This window comes from Cervus elaphus, chromosome 29 (assembly GCF_910594005.1).
Source record: "Cervus elaphus chromosome 29, mCerEla1.1, whole genome shotgun sequence".
NCBI lineage: Eukaryota > Metazoa > Chordata > Mammalia > Artiodactyla > Cervidae > Cervus > Cervus elaphus.
The window spans coordinates 51,164,332-51,183,023 of NC_057843.1; the positions used below are offsets into that span (position 1 = coordinate 51,164,332).

The 18,692-nt window shown below is 37.2% G+C and overlaps 1 protein-coding gene across 3 annotated transcripts in view; it reads left to right on the forward strand.

The window, feature by feature from the left end:
* Positions 1–18,692, forward strand: part of VPS13A (vacuolar protein sorting 13 homolog A) — a 268,740-nt gene that overhangs the window by 165,157 nt on the left and 84,891 nt on the right. For all 3 annotated transcript variants that reach the window (XM_043890712.1, XM_043890713.1, XM_043890714.1), the window contains exons 40-45: positions 10,283–10,375; positions 10,850–11,206; positions 14,178–14,279; positions 15,585–15,743; positions 15,913–16,168; positions 17,608–17,768. In XM_043890712.1, the coding sequence (XP_043746647.1) occupies positions 10,283–10,375; positions 10,850–11,206; positions 14,178–14,279; positions 15,585–15,743; positions 15,913–16,168; positions 17,608–17,768 (1,128 nt within the window). The remainder of the gene's footprint in view (positions 1–10,282; positions 10,376–10,849; positions 11,207–14,177; positions 14,280–15,584; positions 15,744–15,912; positions 16,169–17,607; positions 17,769–18,692) is intronic.

Sequence of the window (18,692 nt, forward strand, 5' to 3'; positions counted from 1 at the left end):
ATATACATATACACCAATAAGCAAAGTCAAAACAGTCCAACAAAAATAAAGTACAGTGATTGACCGGGCAAACAAAGGAAATCAAAAATTATATTTACCTGTTAAGAACAAAACTAACTAAAGCATAAACTGGAAAACAGAACTAAAGCAAGGTGCCAATTGCGCAATAAAGCAATGAAAACAAAACTAACACATATATTGAGAGGAAAGGAAAGAAAGAACAGATATGCAAAGTTAAATACAGGTAGATGAAGATTTATATACATTAAAGGTTAATTGCAGGGGGAAAAGAACAGTAGGAAAGGCAAACAAAGAAATAAATGTAGAGAAAAAAATAATAGGTTTAAAACATTAAAATTATAAAAAAGAGCAAAGAAAAAAAAGAAAGACATAAAGGAAGAAGAAAGAAAAAAAGAAAACACAGAACTGCAAAATCCCAACACAGAGTCAGAGGTTTATAACACCAATAAGAAGTGTGACTGAATATACACTTATGCGTATACACCCATAAGCAAAATCAAAACAGTCCAACAAAAATAAAGTACATAGATTGACCCAGTGAACAAAAGAAATCAAGAGTTGTATCTACCAGTTAAGAACAAAACTAAATAAAACAGAAACTGGAAAACAAAACTAAAGGAAGACACAAGTTGGGGAATAAAGCTATGAAAATAAAACTAACAAATGTTTGAGAGGAAAGGAAAGAAAGGAAAGAAAGAATAGATATGCAAAGTTAAATACAGGTAGATAAAGAAGACTTATATACGTTAAAGATTATCTGGAAGGGGAAAGGAACAGTATGAAAATCAAACAAAGGAATAAATGTATAAAAAATAATAATAGGTTTAAAAACTTTAAAATTAAAAAAAGAAAAAGGAAAACTCCCCAGAACTGCAAAAGCCCAGTGTAGAGGCACAGGTTTATAACAACAATAAAAAATGTGACTGAGGAGAAAAAAAAAAATTCAAAAACTTAATTAGATTTCATAGTGCCAAAAAATTGACAACTACAACAGAGGGGCAAAAAAAAAGAAAAAAATCCAAAGGAATCTACAGGACAAGTCAAACCATAAGAATAATAAATGTTTTTCTTGAGTCACTGCTGTCAGAGTCCTTTCCCTTGCTGGAGGTTGCAGTCCACCTCACCTCCCTTTTATGCCCTCCAACACTGTGCTGATCTCTGGATCTGCTGTGGGGGCAGCTCAGATTCTAATCTGGTCCTACTCCTGCGTGTTCTTCCCTCCAGTGTCCACAGCTATCAGAACCAGTGTGTTTCCTCTTGTGGGAGCTCTGAATGTCCTTTTATGTATTCCATAGACACAGAGTCTGCCTAGTTGATCATGTGGATTTAATCTGCAGCTTGTGTAACTAGTGGGAAGGTTTGGGGTCTTCTTCCTTAGCCACACTGCCCCTGGGTTTCAGTTGTGGTTTTATTCCCACCTCTGCAAATGGGTCGTCCATTGGGGTTTGCTCCTGGGGCTGCCCTGGAGGACCTGGGTTTGCCCCTGTGAGGGCCAGGGGTGGAGGTGGTGCAGCTGTTTAGGTCACAGGAGTTCTGGCAGCACCAGGTACTCAGGGGAGTTGGTGGCTAGGTCAGCAGGAAATACAGTGCTCTAGAGGGTATGCCGGCCAGTATTGACCAATACGCTCCAGTGTTCTTGCCTGGAGAATCCCCGACAGAAGCCTGGCAGGCCACGGTCTGCAGGTTTGCAAAGAGCTGGACACAGCTGAAGCAACCCTGCGTGCATAGATGCAAGACTTTTTTTGCCGGTGGCAGCTCTGCCCCAGGGAGAGCTGAACGAGAAGGTGGCGCAGCTGCTTGGCATGTGGGGATCCTGGGCAGTGCCAAGTGTGCAGGGACATGGACTGCCTCCGCCACAGGAGTTATGGCCCTATCCGTCTTTTTTTGAGCCTCTTGTAACTGGCAATCAGAAGGCCTCTTAGGCCAGTTTTTCCCCGTAGCTCTGCCCGTTCAGGCACTTAGAGGGCTCCTTTGATTGGGGTCCTACCCATAGATGGGCATTTCAGGCACTTAAAGGGGCACCCTGGGTGGGGTCCTACTCTGTAGTGCAGCGTGTCAGGTGTTGATGGGCCAGCCTTTCTGTTGTTCAGGTGCCGATGCTGGCATTGTGGGGAGAGAGAGGCGATGGTGATGGCTCCACCCCGTGTGCGTGACTCAGCAGTGTCACCGTGGCCTCCATGGCTGCCTGGCTTTCCTCCACAGGCATCTCCCACCACATCTCCTCCCTCACATCGCCTAGATCTGTCTCTCCACAGTCAACAGAGCCCTCACGCTGGGATTGCTCCACAGTCTGTAAACTCCAGCTCCCAGCTGCTGCTCCTTTCTTGGGACCTGCGTCCCTGCCCAGATTATGTTTGGCTGCAGCAAGGACTGTCTGATTCTCATTCCATTTAGGCTGCCACAGATCAGCTGTTTTCACTCTCAGCCTTACATGTTTCTCCTCTGACTCAGACAATTGCCCTGATGTGGGGATCGGACCCCTGCTTCAGTTCCCCCACGCTCCAAGGGGAGGTCCAGTCCTATGAACGCTCCTGTTTTTCCCCCTAGTTCCTTTGTCCTACCGAGTTTTGGGTGGTTCTATATTCTTTTCCTCTGGTCAGGTACTCCTGTCTGCCCTTAGCTGGTGTTCTGCATGCACTTCTGTGTCTGAAGGTGTATTCCTGATGTATCCATGGAGAGAGATGTACTCCACGTCCTCCCAATCCTCCATCATCTTGTCCCTCCTCCTAGATGATAGTTTGCTTTTTTGTGTCTGCATATGAATTCTTTCGGTTTGACAATATATTAACTAATAGACAAGTTACCAGTTTTCGACAGATGCACACTTCAGCAGTATACACAGTCACTAGTTTAACAGTGGTACAAAGACTGAAAACTTGAAGTTCAAAAACCCATTCAGAAAAAGAAAGAATAGGAAACACTTTGTAGTCACTGCTTCATAACAATTGAAATATCCTGCTGAATTGAATTGTGAAAACTTGAAACTCCAGCAATGGAGTAAATTCCTTGGATAGCCCATGTTGGAGTCTTTGATTTTGCTCTCTTGAAAGAACATTATTTGCATTTTCTCACATGGCTCTAGCTCTCTTTTTTTAACCATTATCCACTGTAAACATATATAAAGTGAATGTTGTCTTTTTCAGGATAAACACTGTTGTCACAGCTTACTTTCTGTTGAGCTTATTACTTGGAGGTTATTTCAGCAGTTTTAATACTAAAAAACTTCTATATACCAGGTATTGGTCTCCTTGGCAATCCTTAGTTTGTTAAGCATTTGGTGGCTCCATATGTAAGTAGCTTTAACAACCAAAGCTATTATTTATTCATGGAAAGTTTTTGTTTTTATATTTGCTGCAGAACTCTTGTTTTATTTACTGATCTGTCATTTGTCTATCCTATGTCCATCCTGACAGTAAAGACTACTTTAACAATGGGTTCCCTTTTCTCTACACGCTTGCCAGCGCTTGTTTTTTTAACGATAGCCATTCTGACAGGTGTGAGGTGATAGCTAATTGTGGTTTTGATTTGCATCTCTCTAATGATTAGCATTGTTGAACATCATCTCATGTGCCTGTTGGTCATCTGCATGTCCTCTTTGGAAAAAATGTCTGTTTAGTTCTGCTGCCTATCTTTAACTGGAGCATTTGGTAAAAATATAAAAATGATGTTGAGTTGTATGTTCAGTTCAGTCCCTCAGTTGTGTCTGACTCTTTGTGACCCCATGAACTGCAGCACGCCAGGCCTCCCTGTCCATCACCAACTCCGGGAGTCCACCAAAACCCATGTCCATTGAGTCGGTGATGCCATCCAACCATCTCATCCTCTGTCGTCCCATTCCCCTCCTGCCCTCAATCTTTCCCAGCACCAGGGTCTTTACAAATGAGTCAGCTCTTCGCATCAGGTATTGTAGTTTCAGCTTCAACATCAGTCCCTCCAATGAACACCCAGGACTGATCTCCTTTAGGATGGACTGGTTGGATCCCCTTGCAGTCCAAGGGACTCTCAAGGGTCTTCTCCACCACTACAGTTCAAAAGCATCAATTCTTCGGTGCTCATCTTTCTTTATAGTCCAACTCTCACATCCATACATGACCACTGGAAAAACCATAGCCTTGGCTAGATGGACCTTTGTTGGCAAAGTAATGTCTCTGCTTTTCAATATTCTGTCTAGGTTCGTCATAACTTTCCTTCCAAGGAGTAAGTGTCTTTTAATTTCATGGCTGCAGTCACTGTTCGCAGTGATTTTGGAGCCCAAGAAAATAAAGTCTCTCACTGTTTCCACTGTTTCCCCATCTATTTGCCATGAAGTGATGGGACTGGATGCCATGATCTTAGTTTTTTGAATGTTGAGCTTTAAGCCAACTTTTTCACTCTCCTCTTTCACTTTCATCAAGAGGCTCTTTAGTTCTTTTTCACTTTCTGCCATAAGGGTGGTGTCATCTGCATATCTCAGGTTATTGATATTTCTCCCAGCAATCTTGATTCCAGCTTGTGCTTCCTCCAGCAGAGCATTTCCCATGATGTATGCTGCATGTAAGTTAAATAAGCAGGATGACAGTATACAGCCTTGACGTACTCCTTTTCCTGTTTGGAACCAGTCTGTTGTACCATGTCCAGTTCTAACTGTTGCTTCCTGACCTGCATACAGGTTTCTCAAGAGGCAGGCCAGGTGGTCTGGTATTCCCATCTCTTTCCACAGTTTATTGTGATCCACACAGTCAAAGGCTTTGATATAGTCAATAAAGCAGAAATAGATGTTTTTCTGGAGCTCTCTTGCTTTCTCAATGATCCAGTGGATGTTGGCAATTTGATCTCTGGTTCCTCTGCCTTTTCTAAAACCAGCTTGAACATCTGGAAGTTCACGGTTCACCTACTGTTGAAGCCTGGCTTGGAGAATTTTGAGCATTACTTTGCTAGCGTGTGAGATGAGTGCAATTGTGCAGTAGTTTGAGCATTCTTTGGCATTGCCTTTCTTTGGGATTGGAATGAAAACTGACCTTTTCCAGTCCTGTGGCCACTGCTGAGTTTTCCAAATTTGCTGGCATAATGAGTGTAGCACTTTCACAGCATCATCTTTCAGGATTTGAAATAGCTCAACTGGAATTCCATCACCTCCTCTAGCTTTGTTTGTAATGGTGCTTCCTAAGGCCTATTTGACTTCACATTCCAGGATGTCTGGCTCTAAGTGAGTGATCACACCATCATGATTATCTGGGTCATGAAGATCTTTTTTGTACAGTTCTTCTGTGTAATCTTGCCGAGCTGTTTCTGTATTTTGTATATTAACCCTTATTAATCATACCACTTGTAATTATTTTCTCCCATTCAGTAGGTTGTCTTTTCATTTTGTCAGTGGTTTCCTTTGCTTTACCAAAGCCTTTAAGTTTCATTAGGTCTGTGTTTGCTTTTATTTCCTTTGCTTTAGGAGAGAGATCAAAAAAAAAAATTTTTTTTTGCAATTTGTAGTAAAGAGTTCTGCCTATGTTTTTCTTTGAGAGTTTTATAGTACCAGGTTACATTTAGGTCTTTAATCTATTTTGAGTTAATTTTTTTGTATAGTTTTATGGAATGTTCCAGTTTCATTCTTTTACATCAAGCAGGCTTTTTAAATATGACTTTTCAACTTGTAGGTGGATTATTGCTTGGTCACAAGTTTCTTCCTTCAGATGGGAGTGGAAGACTAAAGAAAGGAGACCTTTAGCTGGGCATCCGTATAAGGGAAACACTTGCTTGTGAACTTAAGTTAAAACTTCTATTGTGTTGAGAAATATTCCCTCTCTAATTTTGAAATTATCTTAGTTGTAAATAAGTGTGGAATTTTATTGAGTGCTCACTGTCATCTGTTGAAAAAGCTGAAATAGTTCTTATTACTCTTATTATAAATTGCACTGATAGTTCTCCCATGGCATGCCAGGTAACATTTATGGGTTAGCCCGAAATTTGAGGCTATCTTAGTTTGCTCTTATATTCTGTTTGCTAATTAAGATTCTTTAATAGAATAGTCTAACTGTTCTGGAGTAGTAGGTGAGAGGGACTTCTTAGTAGAAATGACATTTTTGCTGATGAATAAATGCAGGAACATTAAGTATTAGCTTGTTAAACTGGGATAGAGGAGTCACTAGTGTGGCTTGGCATAAGACGCTTCAAGTCAGAAATGACTACCAAAAATATAAGATAGAGAAAAGAATGTGTTATTGTATAACCTTTTGCTGAACCTCAGGTTTAAAAATTACAGAATATTCAGTCATACAAGGAGCCCTTTCAAGAGATTAATGTCTATTTCGCTGATCTCAGTGAAACCAGAAGGCCTTAGAAACCCCTTAACTTTATTAGCACGAGGCCATTGTTATATAAAAAAGATCCATGAATGCAACATTTGTCTAATGGAATGAAATTTCGTGAAATCTATAGAAGGCCCTCAAAGTTCTTGAGAAAATTATTTTAGCAAGAAACACTACTATCGTGGCATGAGAGAGACAAAAAGTACAAAATGATGAGAGACTCTTGCACCCTCCCAAATCCTGGCAAGATGCAGAATAATAAAACTGCTCAGCTGCAGTTTTATGCTACCTGTTGTGAAAAAAGAGGAAGAATGACTTGGAGTGAAGTTCAGAGCCACAGAGAATTATTCCTAGCCTTTGAAATCTAATCAGGAAACTCATTTACTTGACTGTTATTCAGAACTGCTTTGGACTAGTGACTCCATTTTACCTTCTCTATGAATTGAAATGTCTGTAATTGTTATCTTCTATCTGTCCCACCATTCTATTTTGGGAGTGATGGGAACCAGGAACTCAGTTTCAGTTTTAAAAGAAGTTGTGCCCCAGCAATTGTACTTAATAGATTATACCTAAGAACTTCATCATCTGGACCTGATTTAGATTTTAGACTTTGAGCTAATTGAGAGATAAGATTTTAGAATTTTGAATTAATGAGAGATATAGATGAACTAAAATTACGTGATGTGATGAAATTGATAGTGAAGAATTTGTGATTTGTGATCTCTGAAGAAGATTTAGCTTCAGCACCAGGGACTGGGCTTGATCACTCAGAGCTTTTGTGGCAGACTTTTTATTCAGTGAAAAAGAGAAAGCTTCTGACACAGATATCAGAAATGGGACGGAGAGTGCCCCACTTGCTAGTGTTCAGTTCCGTCGCTCAGTCGTGTCCAACTCTTTGTGACCCCGTGGACAGCAGTGCACCAGGCTTCCCTGTCCATCATCAACTCCCAGAGCTTGCTCAAACTCATATCCATCAAGTCAGTGATGCCATCCCATCATCTCATCCTCTGTCATCCTTTTCTCCTCTAGTCTTCTATCTTGCCCAGCATTAGGATCTTTTCCAATGAGTCCATTCTATGCATCAGGCAGTCACAGTATTGCAGTTTCAGCTTCAGCATCGGTCCTTCCAATGAATATTCAGGACTGATTTCCTTTAGGATGGACTGGTTGGATCTCCTTGTAGTCCAAGGGACTCTCAAGAGTCTTCTCCAACACCACAGTTTGAAAACGTCACTTCTTCGGCACTCAGCTTTCTTTACGGTCCAACTGTCACATCCATGTGTGACTACTGGAAAAACCATAGCTTTGACTAGATGGACCTTTGTTGGCAAAGTAATGTCTCTGCTTTTTAATATGCTGTCTAGGGTGGTCATAGCTTTTCTTCCAAGGAGGAAGAGTCTTTTAATTTCATGGCTGCAGTCACCATCTGCAGTGATTTTGGAGCCCCCCCAAAATAAAGTCTCTCACTGTTTCCATTGTTTCCCCATTTATTTGCCATGAAGTGTTGGGACCAGATGCCATGATCTTAGTTTTCTGAATGTTGAGTTTTAAGCCAACTTTTTCACTCTTCTCTTTCACTTTCATCAAGAGGCTCTTTAGTTCCTCTTTGCTTTCTGCCATAAGAGTGGTGTCATCTGCATGTCTGAGGTTATTGATATTTCTCCTGGCAATCTTGATTCCAGCCTGTGCTTCATCCAGCTTGGCATTTCACAGGATGTACTCTGCGTATAAGTTAAATAAGCAGGGTGACAATAAACAGCCTTGACATACTCCTTTCCTGATTTGGAACCCTTCTGTTGTTCCATGTCCAATTCTAATTGTTGCTTCTTGACCTGTATACAGATTTCTTATGGAAGTCTTATCAATGCCTTATATACTTTTTTCAGACCTAGGGATACAATATATATCTTAAATTAACAAGATTAGAAGTAGCAATGGAAAGGTCTTACCAAACCCACTCCTATAACATACATCTGTAGATAACAAGATTACTCAGAAGTTTCTTGTTAAGAAGGAGAAACCTGTCCTCAAGCAAGCTACATTGTTGTTATGTAATCATTAGTACAGAACTTAAGGAAAAACATACTCTTGAGCAAGATGAGTTGTTTTGTTGTGTAATCATTAGCTCTGGGCTTAAAGAAACTTAGTCTTAAAAATTGTTGTCATAACTACTTAGAGTTTAAGAAAAAATGTCTTACGTGACTAAGACAAAGCAATGTTAAAAAAAAAAAAAACATTTGCCCCTTTCTCTTCCTTGAGAGCCCTGGACCCCTTTCTCCTTATCAGTCTACATAAGAGTTAACTCTCTCAAGATTTTGGACTTCATGCTGTAATAATGGGAGGTGACTATCAGGATCCTTAGGAGGTGAACATATGTTATATTTGGGAGGAGTGTGAGTCACTAGGGGCTGCAGATTTATGCTCACTGTAGTTAGGGAAGACTCAGTTTACACTTATAGTAAGAATTATTTAGCAAGTCTAATGTATTTATAATTTTTTCTTCTTTTGTAGTTTGTCCTATGTAGATTAACTTATTTCATTTACTTTTATAATGGAAAAAAATACCATGATAAAACTTTTATGTTAGTCACTCAATCTGTGGTTGAATTCACAAATACAGAACCTGTGGATACAGAGGGCTGACTGTACTTGGTCTTTTTATTTCTTGAGATAATGTTGACTTATAACAATATGTAAGTTTCATTGTTACAGTATTATTTTTCTACTTCTGAATATACAACAGTATGTTCACCACCAAAAATTTAGTTTTTACCAGTAACCATACAGTTGACCCCCTTGACCCCATTTTCTTCCCCACTCCTTCCCCTATATAACTTCCAATCTGTTATTTGTATCTATGTTGTTGTTTGATTTGTTTATTTCTTGTTTTTTTTTAATTTTTTATATGACATATGTAAGTGAAATCATGCAGTATTTGTCTTTCTTCATCTGACTCATTTCTCTTAGGTCCATCATACCCTCAAGGTCCTCCCATATTGTTGGAGATAGTAAGGTTTCACCTTTTTATCCCTGAGTAGTATTCCATTATCATACAAACATATAGAAACACTCCACGTTTTCATTATCTTTTCATCTGTTGATAGGCACTCTAGGTTGTTTTCATATCTTGGCTGTTGTAGATAATGCTGCAGTGAACATGGGGGTGACGTTTATCTTTTTGAAATAGTGCTTTTGTATTATTTGGATAAATACCCAGAAGTGAAATAGGTGAATCATATGATAGCTCTATTCTTAATTTTTTGAGGACTCTCCATACTGTTTTTCCACAGTAACTACACAAATCCCACATTTAGTGAATGAGGATTCCCTTTCCTCCACATTCTTTCCAACTCTTAATTTCCTTCCTTTTTGATAATAGCCATTACAACAGATAGGAGGTGATATTTTATTTTGGTTTTGATTTGCATTTCCCTGATAAATAGTGATGTTGAACATCTTTTCATGTGCTTGTTGGCCTTCTGTCTTCTTTGGGAAAAAAAATCTATTCAACTTCTCTTGCCATTTTTTAAAATGTGCTGTTTGTTTCATTGTTGTTGAATACTGTGCCATTTTATCAATATACATAGGACTTGAGCATTCTTGGATTTTAGTATCTGCCATGGGTGGGAGGAAGCAGGTAGGGGACAGGTGTTTGTGTCCTGGAACCAGTCCCGAAGGGATACCAAGGGACTGCTATAAAATAAAATACAGAATACAAGTTTTGTGACATTTTCGTATATTTAAGAAATTCTTTTACTTTATCAGTAGTATTAATCAGTAGTGCTGATCAGTGTTATCAGTAGTGCTAATATAAGTACTTTCTGTTTATTATAAATAATGAATGTTTTATTGATTCACTTGTTTTTGAAGTAGATTATTTTTACTAACTTGTTTATTTAGCATAGTTATCTATTGTTGGACAAGTCTTTAAGTAAAAATATTTTAAGAATGTGTTAATAGTATTGATTTTTCTCATACAGGTTTTGCAACCCTGTGACTTGTTCTATCAAGCTACTCAGATAAGTCCAGATCCACAAGTACTTGAGTTATCAGTAAAATCCCTGACACTGAAGGTAAGTTATAATGTAGTCAGTCATTCAGATCTTTAGTGCCCTTTTGAAAAAAAACAATAAAACTTAGAAATAAACAATTATAACAACAATTTTAATCATTAAATAAGCAAAAGGAAGCTGTTTAAAAGTATTTTTGACACATAATTTTAAAAAGATACTTAATTTACATTTTATAATGAATGTTTTTATGTATTTTATTATTGGCAGTTGACTGCTTCTGTAGATAGCTTCCTTATAGTATGATAGTTGAAATTGGTCAGTTTAATATCAACATGTAAATATTTTAACTATTGAAATTAGCTATAATAATAAAATTTTTTGCAGGCAGCAAATTGTATCTGTTTCTTGGTAGTAATGTTACTTCAGTATTAATTCCTCTTGATCCTTCGCAAATATATTTCATGTTCTTTGAAGTATATAGTTTGGAAAGTGATTTTTGTAGTTTTTTTTATTATTTTGAATTTTTCTCCTTAGGTTTCACCAGTTATCATAAATACTGTGATTACCATAACTTCCGCACTTTATACTGCCAAGGAAACCATCCCAAAAGAAACTGCTTCTTCTACAGCACATTTATGGGAAAAGAAGGATACAAAAGATTTAAATATGTGGTTTCTTGAAGAACCAAATGAAGCTGTAAAAACAGCTCACACACCTGAATTGGTACCCAAAGGAGAGATAATAAAAATGAACATTGATTCTATTTTTCTAGTTCTTGAGGCTGGAATTGGTCATAGAACAGTACCTATGCTTTTGGCAAAATCACGTTTCTCAGGGGAAGGCAAAAACTGGAGTTCCTTAATAAATCTCCACTGTCAGCTTGAACTAGAAGTAAGCATATATAGTATTTTTCCAGATTATGTGAGAAATATTGCTACATATGAACTATTTTGGAAATCTCATTTAAACATTTAAGTTAAGTTTATCATAAATACAAAGTTGATTCTCAAACTTTTAGGAAAAAGTGTACCTATTTATGCCCTTGATATAGTTGTTTGTATGTGTACGTTACTTGTAGAGTACATATCCATATTAAGTTTATATTTCAACTGATTTCATTCATCTTAAGTTGATTAAATTAATAGACTGCTGTTTAGTTCAGTTGCTCAGTCGTGTCTGACTCTTCATGACCCCATGGACCACAGCACACCAGGCCTCCCTGTCCATTACCAACTCCCAGAGTCTACTCAAACTCATCTCCATTAAATCACTGATGCCATACAACCATCTCATCCTCTGTCATCCCCTTCTCCTGCCTTCAATGTTTCCCAGCACCAGGGTCTTTACAAATGAGTCAGCTCTTCACATCAGGTGGCCAAAGTATTGGAGTTTCACCTTCAGCATTAGTCTTTCCAATGAACACTCAAGACTGATCTCCTTTAGGATGGACTGGTTGGATCTCCTGGCAGTCCAAGGGACTCTCAAGGGTCTTCTCCAACACCACAGTTCAAAAGCATCAATTCTTCAGTGCTCAGCCTTCCTTATAGTCCAACTCTCATATCCATACATGACCACTGGAAAAACCATAGCCTTGGCTAGATGGACCTTTGTTGGCAAAGTAATGTCTCTGCTTTTTAATATGCTGTCTATGTCTGTCATAACTTTCCTTCCAAGGAGCAAGCATCTTTTAATTTCATGGCTGCAGTCACCACCTGCAGTGATTTTGGAGCCCAGAAAAATAAAGTCTGTCACTGTTTCCACTGTTTCCCCATCTATTTGCCATGAAGAGATGGAACTGGATGCCATGATCTTAGTTTTTTGAATGTTGAGCTTTAAGCCAACTTTTTCACTCTCCTCTTTCACTTTCATCAAGAGGCTCTTTAGTTCTTTGCTTTCTGCCATAAGGGTGGTGTCATCTGCATATCTCAGGTTATTGATATTTCTCCCAGCAATCTTGATTCCAGCTTGTGCTTCCTCCAGCCGAGCATTTCTCATGATGTACTCTGCATATAAGTTAAATAAGCAGAGTGTCAATATATAGCCTTGATGTACTCATTTTCCTATATGGAACCAGTCTGTTGTTCCATGTCCAGTTCTAACTGTTGCTTCCTGACCTGCATACAGGTTTCTCAAGAGGCAGGTCAGGTGGTCTGGTATTCCCATCTCTTTCCACAGTTTATTGTGATCCACACAGTCAAAGGCTTTGGCATAGTCAATAAATAGATGTTTTTCTGGAGCTCTCTTGCTTTCTCGATGATCCAGTGGATGTTGGCAATTTGATCTCTGGTCCCTCTGTCTTTTCTAAAACCAGCTTGAACATCTGGAAGTTCACGGTTCACATCCTGTTGAAGCCTGGCTTGGAGAATTTTGACCATTACTTTGCTAGCGTGTGAGATGAGTGCAATTATGTGGTAGTTTGAGCATTCTTTGGCATTGCCTTTCTTTGGGATTGGAATGAAAACTGACCTTTTCCAGTCCTGTGGCCACTGCTGAGTTTTCCAAATTTGTTGGCATATTGAGTGCAACACTATCACAGCATCATCTTTTAGGATTTGAAATAGCTATATTGGAATTCCATCACCTCCTCTAGCTTTGTTCGTAGTGATGCTTCTTAAGGCTCACTTGACTTCATATTCCAGGATGTCTGGCTGTAGGTGAGTGATCACACCATCGTGATTATGTGGATTGTGAAGATCTTTTTTGTACAGTTCTTATGTGTATTCTTGCCTCCTCTTCTTAATATCTATTGCTTTTTTTAGGTCCATACCATAGACTGTTGAGTAGATGTAAAATTCTTAATTTTAAAAATTGAGTATCCTTTTTTCCTTAAAGTAATAATAGAGTATTTCTTTTCTGTTTGGAAATAGTGACATAAAAAATTAGAAGAATATGCTTTATACATTTATATAATGCAGGTCTTCATACTCTGGTGAGACTCCACCAAGGTCTTTCACATTTCTGTGAGAGTCCTTTGGTTATATGGAAGATACTTACTTTGAGCCAACATATATTATGCATCTGAATTTTTCTGCATAGAATCCTCCCAGGGATACTTTGCTTAAAAGTATTTAGTTTATGTTTAGTAGAAACTAATCTGATATTCTACTTCAGTCAATAAGTATGAAAATTTATAAGCCACTATAATATTTGTGATGATAGAGTTATGTACTAATAGAGGTGGAACTGATAGACTAGGTTTCAAGTTTCCAAATTTTAGCTAGAATTATCTATATTTTGCAGAGAATTTGATCTAAGATGTCTAGGAAGTTCAGAGAATTGAAATATGTACATACTTATTGCTACTGCTGCTAAGTCACTTCAGTCGTGTCTGACTCTGTGCGACCCCATCCCTGGGATTCTCCAGGCAAGAACACTGGAGTGGGTTGCCATTTCCTTCTCCAGTGCATAAAAGTGAAAAGGGAAAGTGAAGTCTGTCAGTCATGTCTGACTCTTCGCGACCCCATGGACTGCAGCCTTCCAGGCTCCTCCGTCAATGGGATTTTATGTTATTTGCCTTCACTTCAAAGACTTTCGAAAAGTTAGTGGAGGTAGATGGAACATGTTTTTAAAATTCCAGTAATGTTTGATAGATGAACATAGTTTTCACTGTTCAACCCAGCCTGAAAATCAAGGAAAGATACTTAAAAAAGATTTTTTTCTGGAATAAATTGTGAAGAGTAGACCGTAAAATTAGCCAGATGAGGAAATCATTGAGACAGAATGTATAGGAAACTGATGGCATGTTGATGGTTTTCATACAGAAGAAATAGCACAGCCAAAGGGAATGGTGTGGGGAACAACATGGAAGATGATTTTAGAAAATACCACAATATTTTATTTAAAAATTAAATTCTCTCTCTAGGTACATTATTACAATGAAATGTTTGGTGTTTGGGAGCCTTTGCTTGAACCCTTAGAAATTGATCAAACTGAGGATTTTAGACCATGGAATCTTGGAATCAAGGTATTTTTGATATCTGGAAATTTTTTTTCAAATGTTGAGGATGTCCACATCACACACACTTTAATTTTAATCACAATAGAGTTCAGATATTTCATTATGAACCTTTCCACTTGCTTCCTTGTTTGACCTCTGAATGTAATTTTCAAAGCTGACTGTTGCCTCATGGGCTCTAATATAAATATTGTGTAACATTTATTATGTACTAGACACTGTCTTAAATAACCTACTTTTCTTTAAACCTTAAAACAAACTTCTGAAGAAGATACAGTTTTAAACTTCATTTTAATATATGATAGAACTAAAACTGTGGAAGTTAAAGGACTTCCATAAAGTAATAATACCTTTAAATTTGAAGAGGTGGAATGCAATACTGGCTGCACAGTCCCCACTCATAAACTATCATCTTAAAATATTTCTAGCATTTTCTTGTAGGTTGCTGTCTGTCTCAAGTTTCCCTTGGTATCTGAAGGGTGTGTATGTAAAAGAAAATACATTATTATTTACTTCAAATATAGTGTGAATTTATGTAATCATATAAATCAGAACGTTTAGATGGATGGAATTGTACTTCTGAAGCAAGAGATTGTAGGATTATTGGCATATCTCCTCCCTAATAATGATTCTGTCAAATAATGAACAAGTTTTCAGTGGCTTAAAGCCAGTTAAAGGAACAGTAAAGGTGACTAGCTTGGCATTTCCAGCCCTTTGTATTAGACCAGTACATTTGATTGTGCTCATTTCAGATAAAGGATTTGGATAAAGGAACTTCTTTGGCGGTTGTTAGGTCAGAATACTCACATGTAGTAGACTTGCGAAACTTAAAAAGAGGGAGGTAGTTTGATTCACACGCGCCTAGGTCATAGTGGCACTGTTCTGCAACCATTGTTGGACTTTTTAAGTCCCTAGGTTTCTGTTCTGTATATATAGCATTTATAACACCAGTAGGCTAATTTTTCTTGCCCTGAATTTCCGCATTCTATGATGTATGTGCTTCTGATTTTCATTCAGATGCTACATGCGTTTACTTATTGGGGTTTTATTTTCCCCTTCTAAATTATGCCTGCCATTTTAGTGTAACTGAGGAGGAGAAGAACTTTTCTTCCAGTATTGCTTCTGTCCAGGTGGCATTAGTTGGGTGATGTCCCAGTAATTCCAGTAAGGCAGTGCAGCTGATAAAATGTATTGCTTTCTCTAATATTGTGGTTGAAATTTGTCTGATGTTTGTTTTTCCTTTGTAAAATGAGTTGTGCCATGCTCCTAGAAACAGATTTTTCTCATATTTCTATAATTTATATGTTATTTTAGATGAAAAAGAAAGCCAAAAAGGCCATTGTTGAGTCAGGTACTGAAGAAGAAAATTACAGAGTACCAGAATATAAAACTGTCATCACTTTCTATTCGAAAGACCAGCTAAACATTACATTATCTAAATGTGGCCTTATAATGTTGAATAATTTAGCTGAGGTAAGAAAAGTTACTTGAAACTTTAATTTTGGGATACTAGTCTGAGTTAACCCTTCAGTTAAAAAAGAAGTTTTTGTTAACTTAGTTGTTTGTCATATGTCTGTTAGTGTTCTGCTTGTCATTTAATTTTCTATATTTTCTTGTATTTATGATGACTCTTCCTTGTTAGGCATTTACAGAAGCTGCCACTGGATCTTCAGCTACCTTCGTAAGGGATCTGGCACCTTTTATGATTTTAAATTCTCTTGGACTTAATATTTCTGTTTCACCAAGTGAATCTTTTAGTGTACTCAGCGTACCTATGGCAAAATCATATGTATTGAAAAATGAGGAGAGTTTAAGTATGGATTATATGCGAACTAAAGACAATGATCATTTCAATGCAATGACCAGCTTAAGCAGCAAACACTTCTTCATTCTTCTTAGTAAGTGATAAATTACCGTCCTGGGGCTTTATTTTCTAAATTATATTTTACATCCCACTTTACTTACTCCTGGTATCTCACAGATTTTTTATTTCCTCCCTAATATGTTGCAAATTTTATTACTTCCTTTGCAGGGCATTGGTTGCTGTTGTCACTAAATTGCTGTATTTCAAATTCTGGCTTTATCCCCTGCGTTATTTAGAGCATAATAATTTACTGCTTTGGAAAAAAAAATTATTAGGTCTCATCTTCAGTCAGCATTTATAGACAATAACTATCAGTGGTTGTTTTAACCACTTTTAGTATAACTCAGTAAAATTCCAACAGTTTTGCAACTGAATGAATTCAGAATAAGGTTTGAATTCAGCCAATGGCACAAGATAATGGTTTTGGGGTTTGTGAATGGTTTTTATCTTCTGCCTATTGAAGTAGAGGTTTTTTCTTTTTCCTTTGTTCTTTTTGTTTCTCAGAAGAGAGGTAAAAAGTAGAAGTAAATACATTTAAAAATTATCGTAGTATGTATTCATTGTATTCTTCAGTGTATGTACATTATAGTATGTATTCATTCTTCTCTTGAGAGGAATTAAGTAGTTACGGAAGGAGGGACATTAGAGAGGTTGCTTAGGCATGGAGGAGGGGCGCTAAAACTGATCGCTAGTGCTTTTTGCTAGTCAGTAACTGATTCTTAACAGTGGCTAGGTTTCACGTGTTTTCCCAACATTGTCTGTGAATTGTTCTCATCAATTGTACTTCTGTTTGCTTTTAAACTAACATTTTTATAGGATAGTAGGGGAGGCAGACAGGTTAGTTGCTCAGTCTTTGCAGCCTCTTGAACTGACCTTAGCCCGCCAGTCTCTGTCCATGGGATTCTCCAGGCAAGAATACTGGAGTGGTTTGCCACTTTCTTTTCTAGGGGAGAGGAATTATATAAATAAATAATTAACTTCCAAAATAGATAATTTACCCCCCAATACAATATATGTATATATTAGGTAAGACTATATAAAATTGTAACCAAATCTTAGATATGACAAAGTGTCACAGCCTGTTGGAAAAATTAAAAACTGAAAAACTGCAGCTACTTGGTCATTGCTGGTGACTGCCTGTTTTATTGTGATAACAAACCAAAGATCAGTGTTCTTATATTTTCTAGCAATTTCCCTCATCAGTCAGTTATTTTTAAAAGATTAGGTTGTTGTCTTAGGTTTAACTTTTGGATGAGTTTTTTTCAAATAAAAACTTTTTTTGTTAGAATGCTTTGAAGGGTTTCAGTGAATGATGTGGAAATGTATTGTGGATTCTTAAAACATCCCTTTGTATAGTTTTCAGTTATAATGTTTAAAAATTTAAGAAATCATCTGATGTTTCTGGCTTAAAATGTCTATTAAAATTAATATATGATGATTTATGATAATTTTAAACGTGTATACTTAATTTAGCACCTGCTAACCACTCTACTGCTGATAAAATCCCTTTAACAAAAGTGGGACGACGACTGTACACTGTAAGACACAGAGAGTCTGGCGTTGAAAGGTCGATTGTTTGTCAAATTGATGCAGTGGAAGGAAGTAAGAAGGTAACAATTCGCTCTCCAGTGCAGGTATGGAATGATTCACTTTTTTGTGAGGTCATATTTTGCATATTTATGTGCCATTAAAAAAAAAACAACTAAATTACCACCAGAAGTATTCAAATTGTGATAGAAATACAGCTAATAGCAAAAAGAATTATCATCATCAGTAATTATACTACTCTATATGAACATTTGTTATATTTGAAGAATTTTGTTGAATATATGTCTCATAATTTTTATAGGAATGTTTTGTAAGTTTTTTTGAATATTATTTTGTAAAAACAAGTGCATCAGTATTTTGTTTTAGGTCTTTGTGGTATGTATTCTTTTGTTTTAATTACAGAAATTTTGTTTACCTTTATTGAGGTAAAATTGATGTACAATAAACTGCATATATATGAAAGCTGATGCATTTTGACAAAAAATACACTTATGAAACTGTCATCACAATCCAAGTAACAAACATACTTATCACCCCAAAAGTTTCCTCATCCCCTTTTTCCCCATTCCCATGCATCTCCTTAACATGTACTTGTGGTACATTAGTTATACAATGTAGAATTTTATATAAATGAATGAAATACAGGATGGAGTCTGACCTCTGTCACTGAGGAAAATTTTGTGTGTATCAGTTTTCATGTTTTAATGTTGCACACAGTTACATGTTGTTGAGTAGTAATCTGTTCTATGTATATACCACATGCCGTTTTTGATGAATTTTTGTATATGATATGAGGTAAGTGTTAAGGTTCATTTTTTTCACTTGGCTATTTGTTCTGACCAAGATTATCCTTTTTCCATTAAATTACCTTGATACTTTTGTCAAAAATAAATTGACCATATCTTTTTGTGTAAGGTCTCTAATATGCTTCATTGATCTATTTATGTCAGTACCATTCTGTCTTGATTACTATTTTATCCTCAGTCTTGAAATCAGGTAGTACAAGTTGT